The sequence below is a fragment of the Capricornis sumatraensis genome, chromosome 8, assembly GCF_032405125.1.
Source record: "Capricornis sumatraensis isolate serow.1 chromosome 8, serow.2, whole genome shotgun sequence".
NCBI classification, from domain to species: Eukaryota; Metazoa; Chordata; class Mammalia; order Artiodactyla; family Bovidae; genus Capricornis; species Capricornis sumatraensis.
In genome coordinates, this window is record NC_091076.1 from 96,314,199 (window position 1) to 96,335,944 (window position 21,746).

Consider the following 21,746-nt stretch of genomic DNA (forward strand, 5'->3'; position numbering starts at 1 on the left):
TTTTAAAGAGTTAACATGAAAATAAGTAAAATATTTCATTCATGTTTATGCTGATTATATGTTCATATGATATTTTGGATTTTGTGGCTAAACAAAACATACAAAATCCCCTTACAAGGATGAAAAAGACTTGCTTCATCCAAGAACACTTTCCCTTTTCTGAGCCAGTATGCATCCAATCCAACATGAGGGTATGAAGTCCTGTCTCCATGCCCCGACTCAGGACCACTATAAAGGTCTACCCAATACAATGCTTATAAATACATTTAACATTTATTTCTTACCCTAAAAGTGAACTTGTTTTGAGTTTTTCCTCTTCATTTTGTCAAACTGTAAACATGTTCTTTAAAAAATGTCATAAGCATAATTATGTATAACTTGTTTCTGAATATATGTATTTTAATATTTTTTAAAAATTATGAAACTGTGATAGCATGTTTACAGGAGACTTGGAAAAAAAGAACAAAGTTACACATAGTTACACTATATATTACAATTATTTTTAAGTAGATGAAATAAGAATTTTAGCTGGTTTCAATATCAAACTCAAAAATTAATAGAATGAATAGAAAGAAAATTAAAAGGATATAGCAGACCTGAGCAGCACTATGAACCAATTCCATGTAATTAAGATTTATACAATTTTCACACAACAGCAGGATACAAATTCTACTCAAGCTCCCAGACTATAAACCAGGATATTTTTTAATATATTTTTGAGAAAAGTTTCTAAAAGGTGGAAGATATGTTTTTCCCTGGAAATTGAGTAAAACAAGGTGTTTGTGCTCTTAAGAAAGCCTATGGAATTATTCACAGGATCTATGCTGATTATGCTAACTCCAGAGCTCCTCTAGTTAATGTTTTGGTACAAATGGCAGATCTCCAGAGAGGTTTCCAGCATTGACCAGATTGTTCAGTTCAGTTCCGTTCAGTCACTCAGTCGTGTCCGACTCTTTGCGACCCCATGAATCACAGCACGCCAGGCCTCCCTGTCCATCACCATCTCCTGGAGTTCACTCAGACTCATGTCCATCGAGTCTGTGATACCATCCAGCCATCTCATCCTCTGTCGTCCCCTTCTCCTCCTGCCGCCAATCCCTCCCAGCATCAGGGTCTTTTCCAATGAGTCAACTCTTTGCATCAGGTGGCCAAAGTACTGGAGTTTCAGCTTTAGCATCATTCCTTCCAAAGAAATCCCAGGGCTGATCTCCTTCAGAATGGACTGGTTGGATCTCCTTGCAGTCCAAGGGACTCTCAAGAGTCTTTTCCAACACCACAGTTCAAACACATCAATTCTTCGGCGCTCAGCCTTCTTCACAGTCCAAGTTTCACATCCATACATGACTACTGGGAAAACCATAGCCTTGACTAGATGGACCTTAGTCGGCAAAGTAATATCTCTGCTTTTGAATATGCTATCTAGGTTGGTCATAACTTTTCTTCCAAGGAGTAAGTTTTAATTTCATGGCTGCAATCACCATCTGCAGTGATTTTGGAGCCCAGAAAAATAGTCTGACACTGTTTCCACTGTTTCCCCACCTATTTGCCATGAAGTGATGGGACCAGATGCCATGATCTCTGTTTTCTGAATGTTGAGCTTTAAGCCAACTTTTTCACTCTCCTCTTTCACTTTCATCAAGAGGCTTTTTAGTTCCTCTTCACTTTTTAGGTGGCCCCAAACTTCTCATACAGATTGGAGGAAGAAAATTTCATTAGCAAGAGGCCATAGACATATTGGTGAGGAGTCTGCAGTGGCTGAGATAGAGACAGATTGTGTCTTCAGATAAGATTATGTGTCCCTGGGCTCCCCTGGTTGCTCAGTGGTGAAGAATTCGCCTGCCAATGCAGGAGACACAGGTTCAATCCCTAATCCAGGAAGATCCCACACGCTGCCAAGAAACTAAGCCCGTGGGCCACATCCATTGAGCCTGTGCACTACAGCCTGGGAGCCACAGCTAATGAAACCTACACACCCAAGAGCCTGTGCTCCAAACAAGAGAAACAAACCACTGTAACGAAAAGCCTGCGCACCATGACACCAGAGTAGCCCCCACTTCTTGCAACTAGAGAAAAGCCCACCCAGAGCAATGAAGACCCAGAATAGACAAAAGTTAAATAAACAAAATTATTTTTAAAAATTATGTGTCCTTTTCATTCATACCCTTCTCTATTTGCTTGCTCTATTTGAAGGAAAAAATGATTATCAATTTGCATTAAACAAGTGTGGTGCTTTCAGTAACTTGTTTTGCCTACCTCTTGACATCATGAACCAGAGGGTTTTCCGTTTAACCTTAATACTCAAATAACTCCAAACTTTCAAAAAGTAGAAAAATTATAACATATATTCATGTATCTTTAGATTAAATATATATCTATGTATAGAGTTATATGTGTATATATTTCTTTTTCTGAAACTTTCACGGGTAAATTATTATCAAGGCCCTTTACCACCTAAACACTTCAGTGGTCATTTCCTATAAATAGGAATATTTTCTCACCTAACAACAGCACATAAATTTACAGTTCGTAAGTTTATAATTCTTTAATCTAACGACCATATTCCAAATTTGTCAGTTAACTTCAGTTCAGTCGCTCAGTCGTGTCTGACTCTTTGTGATTCCATGAACCACAGCACGCCAGCCACTCCCTGTCCATCACCAATTACCGGAGTCTACCCAAACCCATGTCCATTGAGTTGGTGATGCCACCCAACCATCTCATCCTCTGTTGTCCCCTTCTCCTCCTGCCCTCAATCTTTCCCAGCATCAGGTCTTTTCAAATGAGTCAGTTCTTCGCATCAGGTGGCCAAAGTACTGGAGTTTGAGCTTTAACATCAGTCCTTCCAATGAACATCCAGGACTAATCTCCTTTAGGATGGACTGGTTGGATCTCCTTGCAGTCCAAGGGACTCTCGAGTCTTCTCCAACACCACAGTTCAAAAGCATCAATTCTTCAGCACTCAGCTTTCTTTATAGTCCAACTCTCACATCCATACATGACTACTGGAAAAACCATAGCCTTGACCAGACGGACCTTTGTTGACAAAGTAATGTCTCTGCTTTCTAATATGCTGTCTAGGTTGGTCATAACTTTCCTTCCAAGGAGTAAGCGTCTTTTAATTTCATGGCTGCAATCAGCATCTGCAGTGATTTTGGACCCCAGAAAAATAAAGTCAGCCACTGTTTCCGCATATATTTTCCATGAAGTGATGGGACCGGATGCCATGAGCTGTTTTCTGAATGTTGAGTTTTAAGCCAACTTTTTCACTCTCCTCTTTCACTTTGTTTCACTCTTTAGTAGTTCTTCCCTTTCTGCCTTAAGGGTGGTGTCATCTGCATATCTGAGGTTGATATTTCTCCCAGCAATCTTGATTCCAGCTTGTGCTTCCTCCAGCCCAGCGTTTCTCATGATGTACTCTGCATATAAGTCAGTTAACTTAGTGATGTTCTTTATAGCTTTTTTATCTCTTCAAGACAAAATCTAGCCTAGGGTCAGGTATTCCATTCAATTGTCATGTACTCAGCCTTCTTTAATTTGGAATATTTCTACTGACATCTTTTATGACATTAATGATTTTTTATTTTACATTATCCATTTATTTTTGGCTACACTGGGTCTTTGTTGATTCATGTGGGCTTTCTCTAGTTTCAGTGAGTGGGGACTACTCTCTAGATGCGGCACATGGGCTTCTCATTGCGGTGGCTTCTCGTGTTGAAGAGCATGGGCTGTAGAATGTGGGCTCAGTAGTTGTGACACTTGGGCTTAGTTGCTGGCACTCAGCCTTCTTTATGACCAACTCTCTGATCTGTACATGACAACTGGAAAAACCACAGCTTTGACTATACGGATCTTTGTTGGCAAAGTGATGTCTCTTTTTATGATGATGTCTAGGTTTATCATAAGTCTTCTTCTAAGGATTGTCTCCATGCTTTTATGCAAATTGAAATTGTTATTAATGGTTACCAGGTGGCACTGGTGGTAAAGAACCCACCTGCCAGTGCAGGAGACATGACATAGATTTAATCCCTGGGCCAGGAAGATCCCCTGGAGGAGGGAACGGCAACCCACTCCAGTATTCTTGCCTGGAGAATCCCATGGACAGAGGAACCTGCTGGGCTACCGTCCATAGGGTCGCAGAGTTGGATACAACTGAAGTGACTTAGCACCCCACCCACCACCCTCTTGCTATACAATCACAGGCTTATGGTGATAGCAGGATCCCTACAGGAAATCTTTCTCTTCTTACAGGTAATTTGAAGTTACAGTATTTTCTTAATAATGAAGGCATGAACCCTATACAGTTTTGTTTTACTTGATTTTATGGTTATTTTGGGAGATGGACAGATTTGTTATCAGGTAAGTATCATTGTTTTCCAGCCCTAGAAGTCTCAATATACTTTTCTTATCAGACATACATTTTAGCACCCAATCACAATTGCATTGATCAGAAAAAAAGGTTTAATTGTTCAGGGTCACACAGCAATTAAGGGGCAAAGTCTTCACTTCCTAGACATCAGCTTAGTGCTTTTTAAAAAGACATGATTAGAAACCTCAATTCTACTTCACTGTTGTTTGCTCTCTTACTCATTTCTTATTCCAATTCCAGTGAAGCATGACGCGTTTGGATTTTCTTCTCAAATACAGCTTTTAGCTCTAAACTGAAAATTCCATCTTCAGGGTGTTAAAATAAAAAGAATGCTTATGTTAGGGGAAATTGGTAATCAAAAAAACGTAAGATGGAAAGAAAATCGAGGATTTAAAATTTTCTACTTTAAAGCAAATTCTAGTTACTCAACAAAGGGATAGAGCTTTCAATTTCAGTGTGAGAAGTACACAGACAGGATATATATATCTCTCAAAGGATTAAACACTTAACAGATTTTAATCTATGGTTAGTAATAAAGTTACCTCTGTAAAACCAGAACTTCTATGATACCAATTTCAAAATGCTAGGGAGGACACTTGACAGTTAATATTAGACATGATCTCAAACTGCCAGAGAAGTCCAAAACTAAATGTTCATTAGATACACTAATGCCAAGTGTCCAGGTGTGCCATTTAATAGCTGAGAGTCTTTTTCTTTTGTAAAATCGAGTAGCACTTACCATATAGGGTTGAGGACTGAAAATATTGTACACAAGGCAAGTAACACAGGACACATGACAAGAACTCACTAAACACAGCTGTTTAGCAAAGTCTGTATTTCTGAACCTTCACAAAACCACTCATTACAGGCTAAAAAAACCAAAGAATACTTCGTACTTAGACTTCTAGTTATCCCTGTCCTACTGACAGCAAATGGCCAGTCCTAGGAAGGTTATGGTCTGAGTCATCCCCTAATCCGCCCAGCACACCTCACTTACGTCTTTTTCCCTACCGCTACCCTTTCTTCAAGTCTGAGCAAAACCCTTCAGCCTTCTACAAGATATCAAGCTAGGGTAAAACTTGCTCTCTATATTCTACTTCTTTCAGATCTTGATATTTAAAATGGATTCTAGTTAGAAAAGAGCTTTGTGTCCCTTGTAAAGTAACTTCAGAAATCACACGATTGAGAAATAAGCAGCTGACTTGCAAAGTGGCAGCTGCTGGCAAGGGGCTTTTGTAGTTTGGGGAAAATACATTCTAAAGTTACCAATTTTTGTCACAATATTTATTTTGAAACTCCAAATAATACTAAAAAAGGGGTGTGAATTTTAAAATAAATAAATATATATATTAAATGAGAGTGTAAGTAAAAAAATAGAGAAGCATTGCCCTAGAATTCTGTGGCACATAAAACTAATCTTTCACTATTTTGCTGTGCCTCGCTATCAAAATACAGATGGCACAGCTCTGATATAGCTTTAATGACTTGATTATGAATTGTTTTCAAAAGTAATTTATTTGGATTTTCCATATCCTTTAATGAATTGCAAATATATTAACAGAAAAGACTTCCCCCCCCAAGACTGTACAATTTCTGAAATAAGTCAGGAAAAGCAAAAAAAGAAGACACAAAATTACATTGTTTCAATGCATATATAACACACACATCACACCCACACTTGCATTTTCCCAGGTTTTCACAAAGAAAACAGGTCACCATATTTCTCTTGAAGACCCATACTATACTCTGGCTAAACAGAGACTTGCAAACTTTTTTCTTCAAAAAGAGCATTTTTAATAGACTAAATACTGGTTATCACTGAGTTTTTGTTTAAGGTACAACAGCAGCATGGTTCAAATATTACTTGCAGTTCTTGGAAAAAAATAAAAATTTTAAAGTAATGAAATACAGAAAAAGTAGGACCACCTTTCATTATTTTGAGTACCATTGTTCTCTTGAAAAAATATTTCCAACCTTCTAAAATCCCAGAGTTAAGAACCACTTCCAAGGGGGAAAAATATCCATTGCCACAACATAACTTCTGAGCAAGAGTGTGTGTGTGTGTGTGTATACACACGTGTGAAAGGCTTAAAGAGAAAAAATGATGTTGAAGTACTTAGTATTTCTGATTTCCTTCAAAATACTTCTGAAATTTGAAGCAAACATTTCACTTGATTAAAATGCATATCTTCTTCTGGTTATTTGATCCCCATACTACACAAAAAAGAAAGAAGAGAAAGCCAGAAACAGTAAATAGGTAGGAAATACTTCCAACAGCTAAATGACTTTGAAAGTAGAGGTGTGAGGAAAATGCAGTCAGATCAATCCTGGGCTGATTATCGATCAACCAACCATCGCCATGCTGTGCCTTCCACAACTATCCTTTTATTCTTGGTCTCAAAATTAATACCAGAAAGACTTACTTCTGGCACAGGACATAGATTCCTACTACAAAACATAACTAATTATACATCAGCAAATTGTTTTCTGAGCATAGCTTTCTCCAAGCTTTGTAACAAAGAGTCCAGATCAAAGCTTTCTATGAAAACTCTATATTTGATACTGTTATATAGCTGGCTTATGATTTGCCAATTAAAAAAAATAAAAGAATATAAAATTAAATATTACAGAACTAGTGGATAATAAAATGGAATATTTGTTAGAATTCAAGTGCTAACCCTGGGGAATCTTTAATAATATTCATTTACACCCAATCTTTCCTTTTCTTATAAATTCTTTTTTTAGGCAGCACATAAACAGATTAGGTAGGAAATTTTTGTTAAATACCTCTCTGGCATCCCAATACCCAACCTAACACTCTGACTTGAATTAGTTTATAATGCACTTTAATCCATATTCAAATAAGCAGATTAATAGTAAATGACAGAAAATTACTGAGACTATGGGCTAAAATTTTTTCACATCTTCTGTAATCCACCTTATTTTCACAGCTTGACTAACAAAATACATGTAACCAGTATATAAGTTTGTCCTTCATCAAATAATCCATAACAATAACTGTAGGCCTGTCATTTGTAAGAAACTATAAATTTGTTATATTCTGACATTGGCACTTAATAAAATGTTAACAACTAAAGTTTCTCTAAAAATTTCAAACATTACAATAAAGGAGATACACAATTTAAAACTTTAAATCGGTTACTGTGAAAATCCAATAATTCCCATTTTATTATGCATAATTAGATCTTTAAAATTGTGGTCATTCCCCAAAGACATCAATCTATATTACGATAAACTCAAGAGAGAACTTGTCTCCTTCATAAGAGTGGGTGGTTTTTTGTTTTTATTTTTGCAGCTAAACATTTCTAATATTCTAAACCCAATCACTCTCAGTACATGTTTTGGTGACTCACACTACTGGAAATAATCTGAAGCAGAGAGCAGAAAAGAATGGAAATGACCTCACCAAAGGTAACCACACTTTCTTGCACCTTGCTTAAACACATAAGGAAAGTCAAGGGATACTGTCTTGAACAAATATAAATTCAAGGTTATGGTAGGATTCTGATTGTATTAAGGCTTCCACTATCATGATCTCTTAAAGTCTTTCCATTTAGTGTTCTCATTTTGATTCTTCTGGTGAACCTAAATGGTTATTAAGAGCCTTGTTTTGGCTTTTCAGTGGGCAACCCCTCTATCATCTCTGAATGTTAAAGGTGATCCCACAGAGCTCAAAGAGAAGAGGAAAAATGTTAAGGACCAATTTTAAAGTTTGTTAATACCAAGACAACAATGATCAACACTTTGAGGCAAGATGAATAAATTAAAATTCTTGGTTAGACATTAAAGTATTCTTGCCAAGAATAAGTGTACACTGTTATGGAGGGATATTGATTCCTACATGAGTCCCTATATGCTGATTACGTTCGTTTATGGGAGACACTGAAGTTTAAGGTAATTTACATTCCTTGGCAATCAGGTTACTCTGTTATAGGCAATGTCTTTTATTGTTCCATCTGGCACTTGCTAACACCATTCTTGAAGAACCTAGAAATGAAGGTCAGTCACTTTGTTTATCAGGAACAGAACCAAGTAAAAACAAATTTTTGGAAAAACGACCAAGAGATTCTGGTTCATCACTATTTTCCATATCTAATGGTTCCTTCAGGATAAAAGATAACTCTTCCTTCCATGATAGCTTTCCAACAAAGGGAGATTAAAGAAAAAAAAAAAGAAAGAAAAAGAAAGTTTCCCACCCTATCCCCTCTAAACTGTCATTCATACTGGTGAAAGAGCCAGTCTTGTTAGCAGCTAAATATTGCACTGCCTTTCATTCTGTGTACAGTCAGGGTCCAATGAAAGTGGCACACTCAGGATATAAGTGATGGATGATGACAATGCTGGCTCAAGAGTGAAGACTCAGTATATGGAAGGACAAGAAACATGTCAGCATGAGTCACACATCCAGTTGCAAAGGTCTGATTTCCAGAAGTTAAAATTCATCACTTTCAGCTGCATGAAGTTGTGTGTCATCAGCATCCGTCATGCTGCTCTCCTGGGATTCGTCTGTTCCCACTTCAAAAATAAAAAAGGTCTACAGTAAGGTATCTGAAAAATATTTTTTTTAGTTCATGAAAATAAGTAAAGAAAACTATTACATTCAGAGAGATAAGACCATAAACAAAAGCCCTTAAAAACCCTGATATCCTTCAATAAAATGCAATTCAAGTTCCTTATTTTACAGCATGTCTAAGATTATTTTATTGCATTTAACCATTAAGAGTTTTAACTACTAAAACTGTCTCTCCCTAATGAATTCTTATTCCCTAAGCTAAGAATTGGGCTTCCCAGGTGGCGCTAGTGGTAAAGAACCAGACTGCCAATGCAGGAGACTTAAGAGATATGGCTTTGATCTCTGGGTCAGGAAGATCCCCTGGAAGAGGGCACGGCAATCCACTCCAGTAACCTTACCTGGAGGATCCCACGGACAGGGGAGCCTGGCGGGCTACAGTCCATAGTGTCGCAAAGAGTTGGACACGACTGAAGCAACTTAGCATGCACTCAACCTAAGAATTAGAACTATTCTCTAAGACATTAAAAAAGACTGACATTCCACCCAACTGTTGACTTCACTTTGGGGATAGTCCCTATTAGTTCATAAAAATATAAAATATATTTCTGGAACAAAGCCATCTTAGTTTATCTTATCAGAGGTCTCTCAATTCATATTTATCTGCCTTTTAACTAACTGATGTATAGGAGAAGGCAATGGCACCCCACTCCAGTACTCTTGCCTGGAAAATCCCATGGATGGAGGAGCCTGGTAGGCTGCAGTCCATAAGGTCGCTAAGAGTCGGACACAACTAAGCGACTTGACTTTCACGTTTCACTTTCATGCACTGGAGAAGGAAATGGCAACCCACTCCAGTGTTCTTGCCTGGAGAATCCCAGGGACGGGGGAGCCAGGTGGGCTGCCGTCTATGGGGTCGCACAGAGTCGGACACGACTGAAGTGACTTAGCAGTAGCAGCTGACTTACAATATTATATTAGTTTCAGATGTACAATATTTAGATTTTAGATATGTGAGAGTTACACAGAATTTGAACAGCTACTACTACAGATCTGTCAATACTTTAAAATGTTCACAAATTTATTATTCATTCACTTAGCACTAGTTTTCAACATAGTCACACCTATCATCTTTTCTCTCCCTACCACATTCCTAGGAAGCAGATAAGCCAGGCATTAGTTACACAGGTTGAAGCTCAGGTAAAAATTAGCAATGGATTTGTCAAAATCACACAGCAAACTAGATCCAGAACTGAATACCTGGCTCCATATGCACACTGTTGTTTTATTACCCTGTTCAATTTCCCTAAAATTTCATTTGGTATAAAAAATCTACTGTGTTTAGAAATAAAATTCTTATGCAAAAGGCAGCTTTCTGAATATTCAAAAAATTTTCCACTTTATTCTGTGCCATAAAGAAGTATCTGTTTCCTCTGATACAGTGTTTCACTAGCTTTCTGGTTTGAATAATCACATATAGACCTAAGTCATATGGATGATACTCACTGATCTGTTCTTCTTGGGTTATTGGCTCCTCATCATCTGGAAGGTAGCGTTTATCAATTGCCTCTTTAATCTGGTTATTGGCTCCTTTAGGATCTAAATCCATAGCCCAAGAGAAATTCATCAGGGCGAGGTGCGTTTGACCTAACTTCTTGTAAACCTAAAAATAAACAGCAGCACTACATTTTTCATTAAGTTGTAAGCTTCATCTATAAAATCCTAAATATTTTAAATTTAAATTAGGTTCCTGATTGATGTGTTATAAGTTCATTCTGAAGAGTAGGACATTTTCATCCTATAGAAGAATTCATACCAACTTTTGAGTTCCTTTTAATATATTCAGGTATTATTTTCAGAATTCCTTGCCTGTATCTCTCAGGTAGTGAGCTTCCAACATATCTCACTCTGTTTAGAACAATGACAGTGGACTATAAATTGCTTAATTAGTACTTATTTACACTGATTTTAAATGGAGTTATAGTAACTGTCCCCCGATGGCTCAGTGGTAAAGAATCCACCTGCAATGTAGAAGTCACAGGAGACGTGTTCGATCCCTGGGTAGGGAAGATTCCCTTGGAGGAGGAACTGGCAACCCACTCCAGCATTCTTGTCTGAAAAATCCCATGGACAGAGAAGCCTGGCTAGCTACAGTCCAAAGGCCACAAAGAGTCAGACACAACTGAGTTTGTGGTAACCATATATTATATAAAGCAACTCTCACCACTGTCCACCATCCTCAGTTACTTTAACCAATTGGCTTCTGGGGACCCAGTGTGTAAGTCCTGACTAGTCTTGCCTCAGAAATTCTGCAAGCCATTTTTTTGAACTAAGACAACACCGTGGTTTTATTTTTCTTCTTTTGGGAGACGTTTGAGTATTTTATTGATAACTGGAAGCTAAGGGCTTTCCTTGTAGTTTCAGTCATAAGACTGAGACTCAGACATTATCAGTCACTGGGCTGCAAGTGCTGATATACTTCTAAAACTACAGAAAGATTACAGGGTGTGTGCTCTTGCTTCTTCATTAGGATATCTATCACCTTCTTAAATGTTAACAAAAACTAAATCCATGATTTATTTCCAGAGTATATAGTATCAGAGATCTAGCTGAATTTGCTCAATAGATGGTACACAATAAAGCATATTTATTTTTTAAAAGTTAGTATCTGTTATGAAAGAGTTTAGAACCAGGGCCCCAATCTTTACCTTTCCTATTAAGAAGTAAACGAGGGATTCTTTGGGAACAATTTGTTTCAATTCTTCAAGTTCTTGTAAAGCAGACTGAAAAAAGCAAAGAAAAACACAGTAGCAAAATTTTTACAGTTTTGACTAAGCAAGTGATTTTATTTAATTTCCCAAATCATCTTAACTAAAGCTTATTAGATCTTAATCAAAGTACTACCTTGCTTCATTAATCCTCGTGAAAATGCAAGGAAAATACCTATTACAACAAGAACTAAGAAACGTCAGGAATTCACTCAAATTCACTGAAAACATACACGATTCTTTGTGAAATATGGAGGTGATAACCCTAGCTTTTGTCACAATTTTATTTAAAACAGCTAAATTCAATCACATTGTGTATAAAGATGTTTTAAAAACTAAGTTGCAGAACACTTCTGAAGTTCTGTTAATATACCTTCTCCTTGACACAAGAACTAGCTTTGAATACCAACCTGCCATTTTAACTAATGATGAAGAACCTAGAATTGAGTTAATGATTATCTAGTAATCTTCTGACTACTGCCGAGTTAAGTTTGTCTAGTAATCTTCTGACTACTGCTGAGTTAAGTTTGTCTAGTAATCTTCTGACTACTGCTAAAGGCGTTCAAGAGATTGAGAAGACAGATAGGAAAATTGTATATGTATTTAAAAGAAAGATCTGATGATTAAAAATAAAAAACAGCTCCCCAAATGAGATATTGTCAATTTTTCACCTAGTAAATAGATAAAAATTAAAAGTTTGATATTACATAAAGTTACCATGAGGGAGGAAGGACAGGTATTCTCATCACTGAGGGCAGAACTGCAAATTGATGCAAACTCTGTGTAAGGACAACTTAACATGATCTTTTAAGTTAAAAACTACATGTAAACACTGATTCAGCATCCATTTGTTAGGAATTTGGCCTAGTTATGTCAACTAACATAATATTTTTCTAATCAGAATAATAAAAAGTCAGTGAGAAGAATGACATTGCTTAAAGTTTTTGCAAATCTCTGGTTAAGAGAAGACAGCTGGACTCATCTGCTTTTGCATTCAATCTGTTATGATGTCACGTCAAGTAGCTTTTAGAACACCCCACTGTACACTGGTGAGAAAATGAAAGTGAAAGGGGCAAATAACATATAAATATTATTATGAAAATAGTTCTCACCTGTGGACTTTCTGGAAAGATTTTTGGTAACCTCCCAGAAGTGCCCAGACTGTACTTTAGCATCACTGTTTTGAATGTATTTTAATCAAGATGTTGTACCCCAAAACATCTATACTGCTACACCATAACAGTTTAGAACTAATATGTTTTCTATGACTGCAGGTTACAATCGTTATCAAAATTTCATGCATTTACCATGCTGTACCCCTCTCCCCCCACATAATCTACTTGGAAACTCTTGAGAAACAGTTTCTAACACAGACACAGTATAGTATCCAACATAGCAGGAGAGCTCTTTTTTTTGCCCTAGAAGGCTTAAACAACTACACACCAATACAATACATTAGACAGGGTGGTGTCTAGTAATGATTTTTGCCACAGAGATTGACGTGGCCCTCTAACAGTTTGATTTTCATTTCAGAGGCAAGACATTGCACAAGCAGTCAGTAACTTTTCTTATGCCCTCTTTCTAACCTACACCTAATCATGCATCAAAGTAAACCTGATAATCTGGCTGAGCCCCAAGCTGGTAGTCAAAAATGACTATAACCATTCTGGCCTGGACAATGGGTCAGATTAGAACATGGGTTTCTTGAAGCAAGTATAGGCTTGATTTACATGGCATTCCTGGTAGATGACATGGCTTATGCCTTTACGATTAATAAATAAAATCCTTCAACTGAAGAACCTGACCACATATCAGATTAAATAAAATTTTATTTTAAATTTTTGTACAATGAAGCAAAAACAGGAAAACAAATGCTGAATTACAATTATAGTAAACTTCAAAGAGCGAGTTAAAAATTGTTAAATGTTTATTAGATTTAAAGGACATTGCATTGGAGAACGAAATGACAACCCAATCCAGTGTTCTTGCCTGGAGAATCCCAGGGACGGGGGAGCCTGGTGGGCTGCCACCTATGGGGTCACACAGAGTCGGACACGACTGAAGTGACTTAGCAGCAGCAGGGAAGTACTAGATGGTAAGCTATTCAAAGGCAGGAAATATGGTTGCTTCAATTGCCACTATATTCCTAGTGTCTGACATATATTGATAATAGGTATTCAAATAAATACTTGTTGAATAATGCACATATATTCATTTATTCTGTTCATATATTTTGGTCCTAATACAATGGTTTAGGTTTTACATTTAAGGTAACTGCCTTTCCCTATAGGAAATCTTGTTAAAGGATAAACTTCTATTCCTAAATATATACACACATCCATCCTTCCTTTATTTCATGAAGAAATATAGGCAAAAAAGAAATAGCTTTTAAAAATGGGGAAATAAACTACTTAAGACAAAAATTCAAGTATAAATAACTTTTAGTTTATTTAAAACGTGGCAAAGCTTAAATAGTACTATGTTGAAGACTGTTAAGATACGCACATATATATATATCTTACCTTATATTTTTCATTTGCAAATAAAACTGAGGCTCTGTGAAATTTGCATAGAGGGTTCTTAGGATCAATAACAATGGCTTTGTTTAGGGTATCCAAAGCCTTCTCAGATTTCTTCAGTGCATGCTGAACCTACAAGAAATAAAGATCCTATTAATGTTTTCTTTCGATATTTATGAGGAAAAGTAAAAACCAAATAGTGTGACTCAAAAACAACACAGCTCCCAATTCACCATTACTCTCCATAATGATAATCAGATTCTATCTTTAGAGTAGATATTTGGTTACCTTTAAGCCTAAAAGACAAGGAAAACCTTAGTCTTTCTTCACAAGAAAATCTGTACTATTTTGTTAGATAATACATTTTAACAGACTTATTATGGTCCTCGAAATATTAGACTTCTCAAAAGTTTTCAAGAACCCCTAAGAGCTCTGGCTCTGAAACTTACCAACCTTGTTTTACTCAGAACAATTACACTTTTACCTATTTTAGGAATTTGTTTTAAAAATAATTCTTCTGCTTTACATATCTGAAAACCATTGATCTGTAATTCTGGGTAGTAAGTAATTTATTTGAAATAACTTAAAAAAACAAAAACAAAAGCAAACCCAACCAAGTCTTATTATTTATTCATGTGTACTCATATTGCTATGTTCATTCTTAGATGAATTATATATTAAAACTAAATTTGAACAGGCTCAGAGACATAAAAGACAAACTGACAGTTACAAAAGGGGAAAGGGGGTTGAAGGAGGGATAAATTAGGAATTTAGGATTAATAGACACAGACGACTATATACAAAATACATGAGCAACAAGGACCTACTACATAGCACAAGGAACTATGTTCAATGTCTCATAATAACCTATAATGGGAGAGAAAGTTGAAAATGAATAGATATGTATATATAACTGAATCACCTTGCTGAAACTCTGAAACTAACACAACACTGTAAATCAACTATACTCAAAAAAAAAAAACAGGGAAACTATAGCAGAGAAGTAACCTTTCCAGGTCTTAGAACCCACAGATTACAAAATGCTGGACTATGGCCTTTAAGAAAGCCTGCTTTAAAAATGTTCAACTTTACTAAAAGGCAGCAAGAGATACTCAAGTTTGGTTTAAGTAAAGTGACGGAAAAAAAATCTTTGACGTATTTTCCCTATATTTTTTGTACAGTATCTAACTGTAAAAGTTACCATGTCAATTCTTAAGAAAATCATTATAAAGAGCTAGAATTCTGCCCCCAAAATGAATAGTGAAATTCCACACTTATATAATTTTCCTTATACTGTATGCTTGTTCCCACAAAGGTCAAACTTGCAAAGAGAAAGAAAAGAGGGACGGAAAGAGGGAGAGGGAAGAATGGTGAAAGGACAAGAACAAGAACTCAAAAAAATGTTCCAAGCTTTCAGAGAAATTAGTAAGTAAGATTTTAAAAAACAAACGTACCTGTTCTCTTATCCTATCAAAGTATACTATCACATACAGTAAGAAAAATATAAAATTGACCATTCTCACCACTTTATAAGAATTTTAATTAGTTCTGACATATCTATACCACTCAGAGGCTAAAATACAGGGAATCATTTAAAATCATTTAAATTATTAATTATTTAATTTAGGAGTTAAATACTAACATGGAAAACTGCCTTCAAAAATATCAAGTATCTCATATTAGTGTTATAATAACCCTATGAGGTAGGCAAGATGGTATCATTTGTCATTCACAAAATAGAAGCTCAGAGAAATTAAGTAACTTGCCCAAGGAATGAGGGTACTCCAGTGATTTCTCTTTATGCCAAGCAAAAAGGCGATATTTTTGGCTGTAAAAGAATCCAGGATATTGTTTCAAGAATAACAATAACAAAACCCCCTAATTTTTATTACAGCAACTAAGCCAATAACAAACATTCTAAAAGGGATTAACTGAACAATACTTAGAAAGCTACTTACTACTCCAATGTGGCAAAGCAAAACTGAACTTTGAGGGTTGATGTCAAGTGCTTTCTGGAAATGCATTTCTGCAAGGCTGAATTTTTCTTGCTTGTAATAAATCATTCCTAAACCATACCTGAGAGTTTAAAATAAAATACAATTTTAAGGATATGAAATGCTAATTTAGTTTAGCTAATAAAAGGATATGTATGGAATGTGGCATTTTAATAAACCAGTAGAAAAATACTGCTAGTCTTAGGGTAGGCAAAATCTAACATGATATAAAACTGCCCAAGTGTTTTAGACAAGTCACTTTTATAAGTAAAAACAATCCAGCCAATCAAATAAAACTATAACAACTAGAAAAAAAGAAACCACATCCTTAGACCTACCACTACAATCTAGATTTAATAGCTAATTTTTACTGAGCGATTATCATGTGTCTGCCAATGATTTTATTAAATTCTTTGCTTGATTTACCTTATTTAATCCTAGATGGAACCAAGGAGATAGGTACTATTATCAATCACATTTTAAAGTAAAACCAGTCCATTCTAAAGAGGATCAGTCCTGGGTGTTCAAGGACTGATGCTAAAGCTGAAACTCGAATACTCTGGCCACCTCATGTGAAGAGTTGACTCATTGGAAAAGACTCTGATGCTGGGAGGGATTGGGGCAGGGGAGAAGGGGACGACAGAGGATGAGATGGCTGGATGGCATCACCAACTTGATGGACATGAGTTTGAGTAAACTCCGGGAGTTGGTGACGGACAGGGAGGCCTGGTGTGCTGCAATTCATGGGGTCGCAAAGAGTCGGACATGACTGAGCGACTGAACTGAACTGAGCTGAACTGAAGGGTGGGTAAAGAATCAGCCTGCAATACAGGAGCTCCAAGAGACCTAGGGTTGATCCCTGGGTTGGGAAGATCCCTTGGAGGAGGAAATGGCAATTCACTCCAGTGTTTTTCTCTGGAAAACTCATGGACAGAGGAGCCTGGTGGGCTACATACAGTCCACGGGGTAATGAAAAGTCAGACATGACTCAGGGACTAAACACACACACAAGTATTCTATTCAGATCCTCCCTCGATGATTCTAGACCCTAAATTCCCATATGCTACTCCCATATTATTTGTCCAAATGCATATATATTTTATACTATGATTAAAGTATGCATAGTTCATGGTCTGCTTACCCTCTCCCCATTTACTGTATCAAAAATATGCTCCTATAGCTTTCAAAACTTATAGACTTCAAAATTATAATTTTTAAAGGCTTCACATAGACATTAAAATTACACATTTTAAAGACTATGCAAGAGTATATCAAGTTGATATACATGTGTGTTTCCTGAATTTTCAAAACATCAAATATATTGTCACTGATTTACATTAAGGATCCCTCCTGGTGAAACTAGACAATAATGAAGGGGAATATTCAACAAATGATTAAGAAAAAAGCACAACAGTATACTGTTTATTATTATAATATGTTAGAGGTCAAGAAAAGGTATGAAAAGTTTTGCGCTAATAATGGTGAAAATGGAGATAACTAAAGAAAGACTACTCACCTTGGAGTGGGAAAAATAAATTTGCTTAGTTTAGTTAAATACTTAGTTACCTGAATAACTCAATATTGAAAGTCTTCCCAGTAAAAGCTTGCTAGTCTGAATATACCTCCTTTTCTCTAATTGCAACAATTATTTTTATAACAATTTTGTTATGGTAAATTTTGTTAAGAATGCAACTACTGAAATATGGCAGAACAGATAACTACACATTTAAGAAACAACTCAAGTCCTATTAAGAAGTGAGCTCTGAAAATATCAGAGAGAACCTTATGGGAATGTTGGCAAGCCTAACTGTTTAACAGATCAGCAGAAGCTAGTACTCATCAGGCCATCTTTCAGGCAATGTAACTACTTAGAAATGAGATAAGATTCATTTAAAAACACATATACAAATCAAAGAATATATTTCAGTAATCTAATGCTTCAGATTTAGAAACTGCTATGATTAACCCAATCATTAATAGATTAACCTTCCTATTCATCTACTTAAGCACAAGTATAAAAAAGTAAAACAGATATTACTTAAACTGGAACATTCTTGATAAACTTAATAAACTAGAACTAATACTTAATAAATCTGCCAAAGAGCAACAACTAATGGATAGTTTTCTATGTTTATTTTCTATTATCCAAAAGATAGCAGAAATTACCTATTAAATAATAGAAAAGAAGAACTATACTGTTATTATAATTATGATAGAGAAAATTATACTGTTGTTCTCCACAGTCCCAGCCATTCTCTATTTTCATCACCATTTTAGTGCTCTAACAAAAAATAACAAATCAAAGTAACAATACTAGATATTAATACTTGCAAAAGTTTAGTAGGAAAAAAAGTAGAAACTGTTCAGTATAAGCATCTGGAATTCTACTGGCATTAGTTAAGAGTTTGTTAAAGGTATAAATTTCACATAAAAAACCACTTAGGTTAGGAGCTACCAACCAGTATGTACCATTCTTCAAATTCATGACAACAAAGAAATAATCTCACAAGAAAAATTACTGGGTACCAGCCCCATTAATAAGACACTGTCTTTGCACTTTGTTAGCACTTACCATGCATTATAATGTCTAGGATTGACTCTGATAGCATTTCGAAAACAAGCTAATGCTTTGTCTAATTCTTCAGTTAACACAAACTCGTGCCCTAATAGAGTATAGGCATAAGCATAATTTGGATCAACCTGGATAGCTCTCTGGAAGAATTTAATTGCAATATCATGTTCCCGCTGCAAACTGAAACAGTTCCCTGCAGCACACCAGGCCTTAAAAAAAAAAAAAGGAAACAAAAACCAAATGCATAATTAAAATTTTGATTTATTTTTTTCTAACAAAAGCAATCTATGACTAAAATCAAGACTCAGATCTTACGAAGAACAGAAAGACAGCAACTGAAGAGCTTCAATAGATACAGTCAATCCTCATTATTCAAGGATTCCATATTTGCAAATCTGCCTACTTCCTAAAATTAACTTGTAAAACCAAAATCAATACTTGCAGTGCTTTAGTGATCATTGGTGGACCCACGTGTGATATGTGTGTGTATATTTCTCCTAGGAGTAATGGTTCAGTATTTGTTAATTTAGCGTACATGGAAACTATAGACCTAACTACCAGGAATAATGAGAACTGACCCTTAAATTCTAAGCTTAAATATGTTACAAAAGGACCACTAAATATTCTTGGGATGCAAGAAAATAAAACCTTTATAGGACTGAAACATGTACATAAACTGCCTATGCCTTAAAATGACAGTTAATTATTATTTTAATTTAAAATGAGCACTTTAAAATCTCTATTTCTATTTAATGAACTCTACTCTTGGTGACAACAGCAAGTATAACCAAATCTTGATTAATCCTGAATGAAATATCTGCTTTAAGATTTTTCTATTTGTGAATCTCTACCATATATTCTAGGATTTCTCCTTCTCTGAGTATCGGGCTACAGAGAAGAATGCAAAAATATGTGTGGATGAAACTAAATTAATGATTTGGGTCATTCCCATTTGGTAAAGACAATCAAAAAACAGTTGCAGGGAATTCCCTAGTGATCCAGTGGTTAGGACTCCTCACTGTTACTGTTGAGGGCCTGGGTTCAACCCCTGGTTGGAGAACTAAAATCCCACAAGCCATGCCAATGCAGCAAAAAAAAAAAAAAAAAGAAAAGAAAAATAAACATGAACGAAGTGCTTCAGTTAATTTACCTCTGGTGAATTTTTATCCATATCTGTTAAGTCTTTTGAAAGAACTGAAAGAGCAACATCCTTTTGAAGGTGCCAAAGTGTTGTAGAGTAGATCTCCATGCCTTCGACTCTGTAATTTTCAATTCTCCTAACCTCTGAGAATATTCTTTCAGCCTGAAATATAAAAATTAGTGAGAGGAAAACAAGTTGATACAATTTACATATATACTAGGAGAGTGCTGGGCACTATTCTCATAGGACCTAAATGCTGCCTTATTTTACACGTGAATTTTATGTGAATTAGCACCAACACATGGCCAAATTGAGTAACCTTCTATGGTAGGTACAATATTGATGCAATCATATTCATACTTAACCTACTTTTTATACAGAAGTCATGGTAGGAACATAAATTCTGAGGAAAAAAAAATTGTTTCCACCAAAAAGAAAGAAGAAAGATCTAGACAAATTTAAAAAGAAGTCAATTATTTTATTCTCAAAAAACATTATTCCAAATTTTTATAGCAGCTTTATAGAATAACTCTCTGGAAAGGTGAGAGACAAGCGACCTCTGCAAGAGAAAACCTATTTTTGTACATTTATTAGGAGGTTAAGTTGAACACTTTAAGGGAAAAATAGGCTTGGGTGGCTGTCAACCCTATGGCATAGTGAGCACTGAATATTTCCATCAGTGTCGTACCTGCTAGGAACTACAGTCCCTGCCTAATATAACTTCCTTTTTCTTCCGCAGCACTCTCTTGACTTTAGGGTCTCTTCTCAGCTAGCATGTCAAAGTTTTTTCCTTGCCACACTCACAGCTTCCAGAACTGTGCTTCTCTCCCCTGCAGTTTGAGACTTTGGGCTATATGAAACCACTTAGCTCCCCAGTTTATCAATTCGTTAAAAATTCTGAAAGTCAAACTTAGTTTAGAATAAGGAATATCAGGTCCATTTTTAATGAAATGAAGATGACAAGATAAGGAAATAGCATTCATAAAACTAGAAAAATAGGAATGCTTAGATATGGCCATAAGAATAAGAATTCTTATGATATGGCCATACATCATCTAGAATTAGCTTAAATTTGTGACTCCCCTGAAATTCCTTAAAAGTTATACAGATAAGTTTTCCATTTTTTCAAACACACACTGGTTACAAGAAAACAGACCTAACCACCTGTCAAGTACAGGCTTTAAAAATCTGGTTTAAAATTTTTCAGAATCTATTGTTTCCTCTGAAAAATGATTATGCCACAGACAGAAAGGAAAACTGGAACAAAACTAAATATTAAGTTGAAACAAAGATTTCCTTTAAATATCTGGGTCTACATCTGCTCTATGATTAGGGGTAACAAAAAAATTCATGTTAAGAACCCATGAAACAAATAATTTTGAAAAGGCTTGCCAAACCCCACTTCTACCTATGTACCAAGTAAAAAAATCACAATCCAGCAATGAAAAAGAGTGTCTACAATTGTTTTTTCTTTATTACTCAAAATTACAAGAATAGGTATCTTCTGGATTTATTCTCCACCTGGAAGAATACTACACCCCTAGAGCTCTGCATGGCTCCTTAAAGGAGCAATAATCTTCTTTCTCTGAGCATGTTTTTTAAAAAAATAGCACCATACTTCACTGTTCCCCAATCTCTTTACCATGCTTCATTTTTCCTTCATATGATTTATTGCTGTGTCCTTATACATTTATTGGCCTATAATTTCTCTTACTAGAAAGGGGGCTTCTCAGGTTGCACCAATGGTAAAGAACCTGCTTGCCAATGCAGCAGATTTAAGAGACATGAATTCAATCCCTGGATCAGAAAGATCCCTTAGAAGAGGGCACTGCAACCCACTCCAGTATTCTTGCCT

At 35.8% G+C, this 21,746-nt stretch overlaps 1 protein-coding gene across 1 annotated transcript in view; it reads right to left on the reverse strand.

Annotated features, from left to right (window-relative positions):
• Positions 1-5,955: 5,955 nt before the first annotated feature.
• CDC27 (cell division cycle 27) overlaps positions 5,956-21,746 on the reverse strand; it is a 55,084-nt gene continuing 39,293 nt past the window's right edge. Inside the window, exons 13-19 of the mRNA XM_068975824.1 lie at positions 19,901-20,053; positions 18,751-18,959; positions 16,143-16,260; positions 14,188-14,316; positions 11,606-11,680; positions 10,404-10,560; positions 5,956-8,902 (exon numbers count right to left, since the gene is read on the reverse strand). Of these exons, the coding sequence (XP_068831925.1) occupies positions 8,820-8,902; positions 10,404-10,560; positions 11,606-11,680; positions 14,188-14,316; positions 16,143-16,260; positions 18,751-18,959; positions 19,901-20,053 (924 nt within the window). The 3' untranslated portion in view covers positions 5,956-8,819. The remainder of the gene's footprint in view (positions 8,903-10,403; positions 10,561-11,605; positions 11,681-14,187; positions 14,317-16,142; positions 16,261-18,750; positions 18,960-19,900; positions 20,054-21,746) is intronic.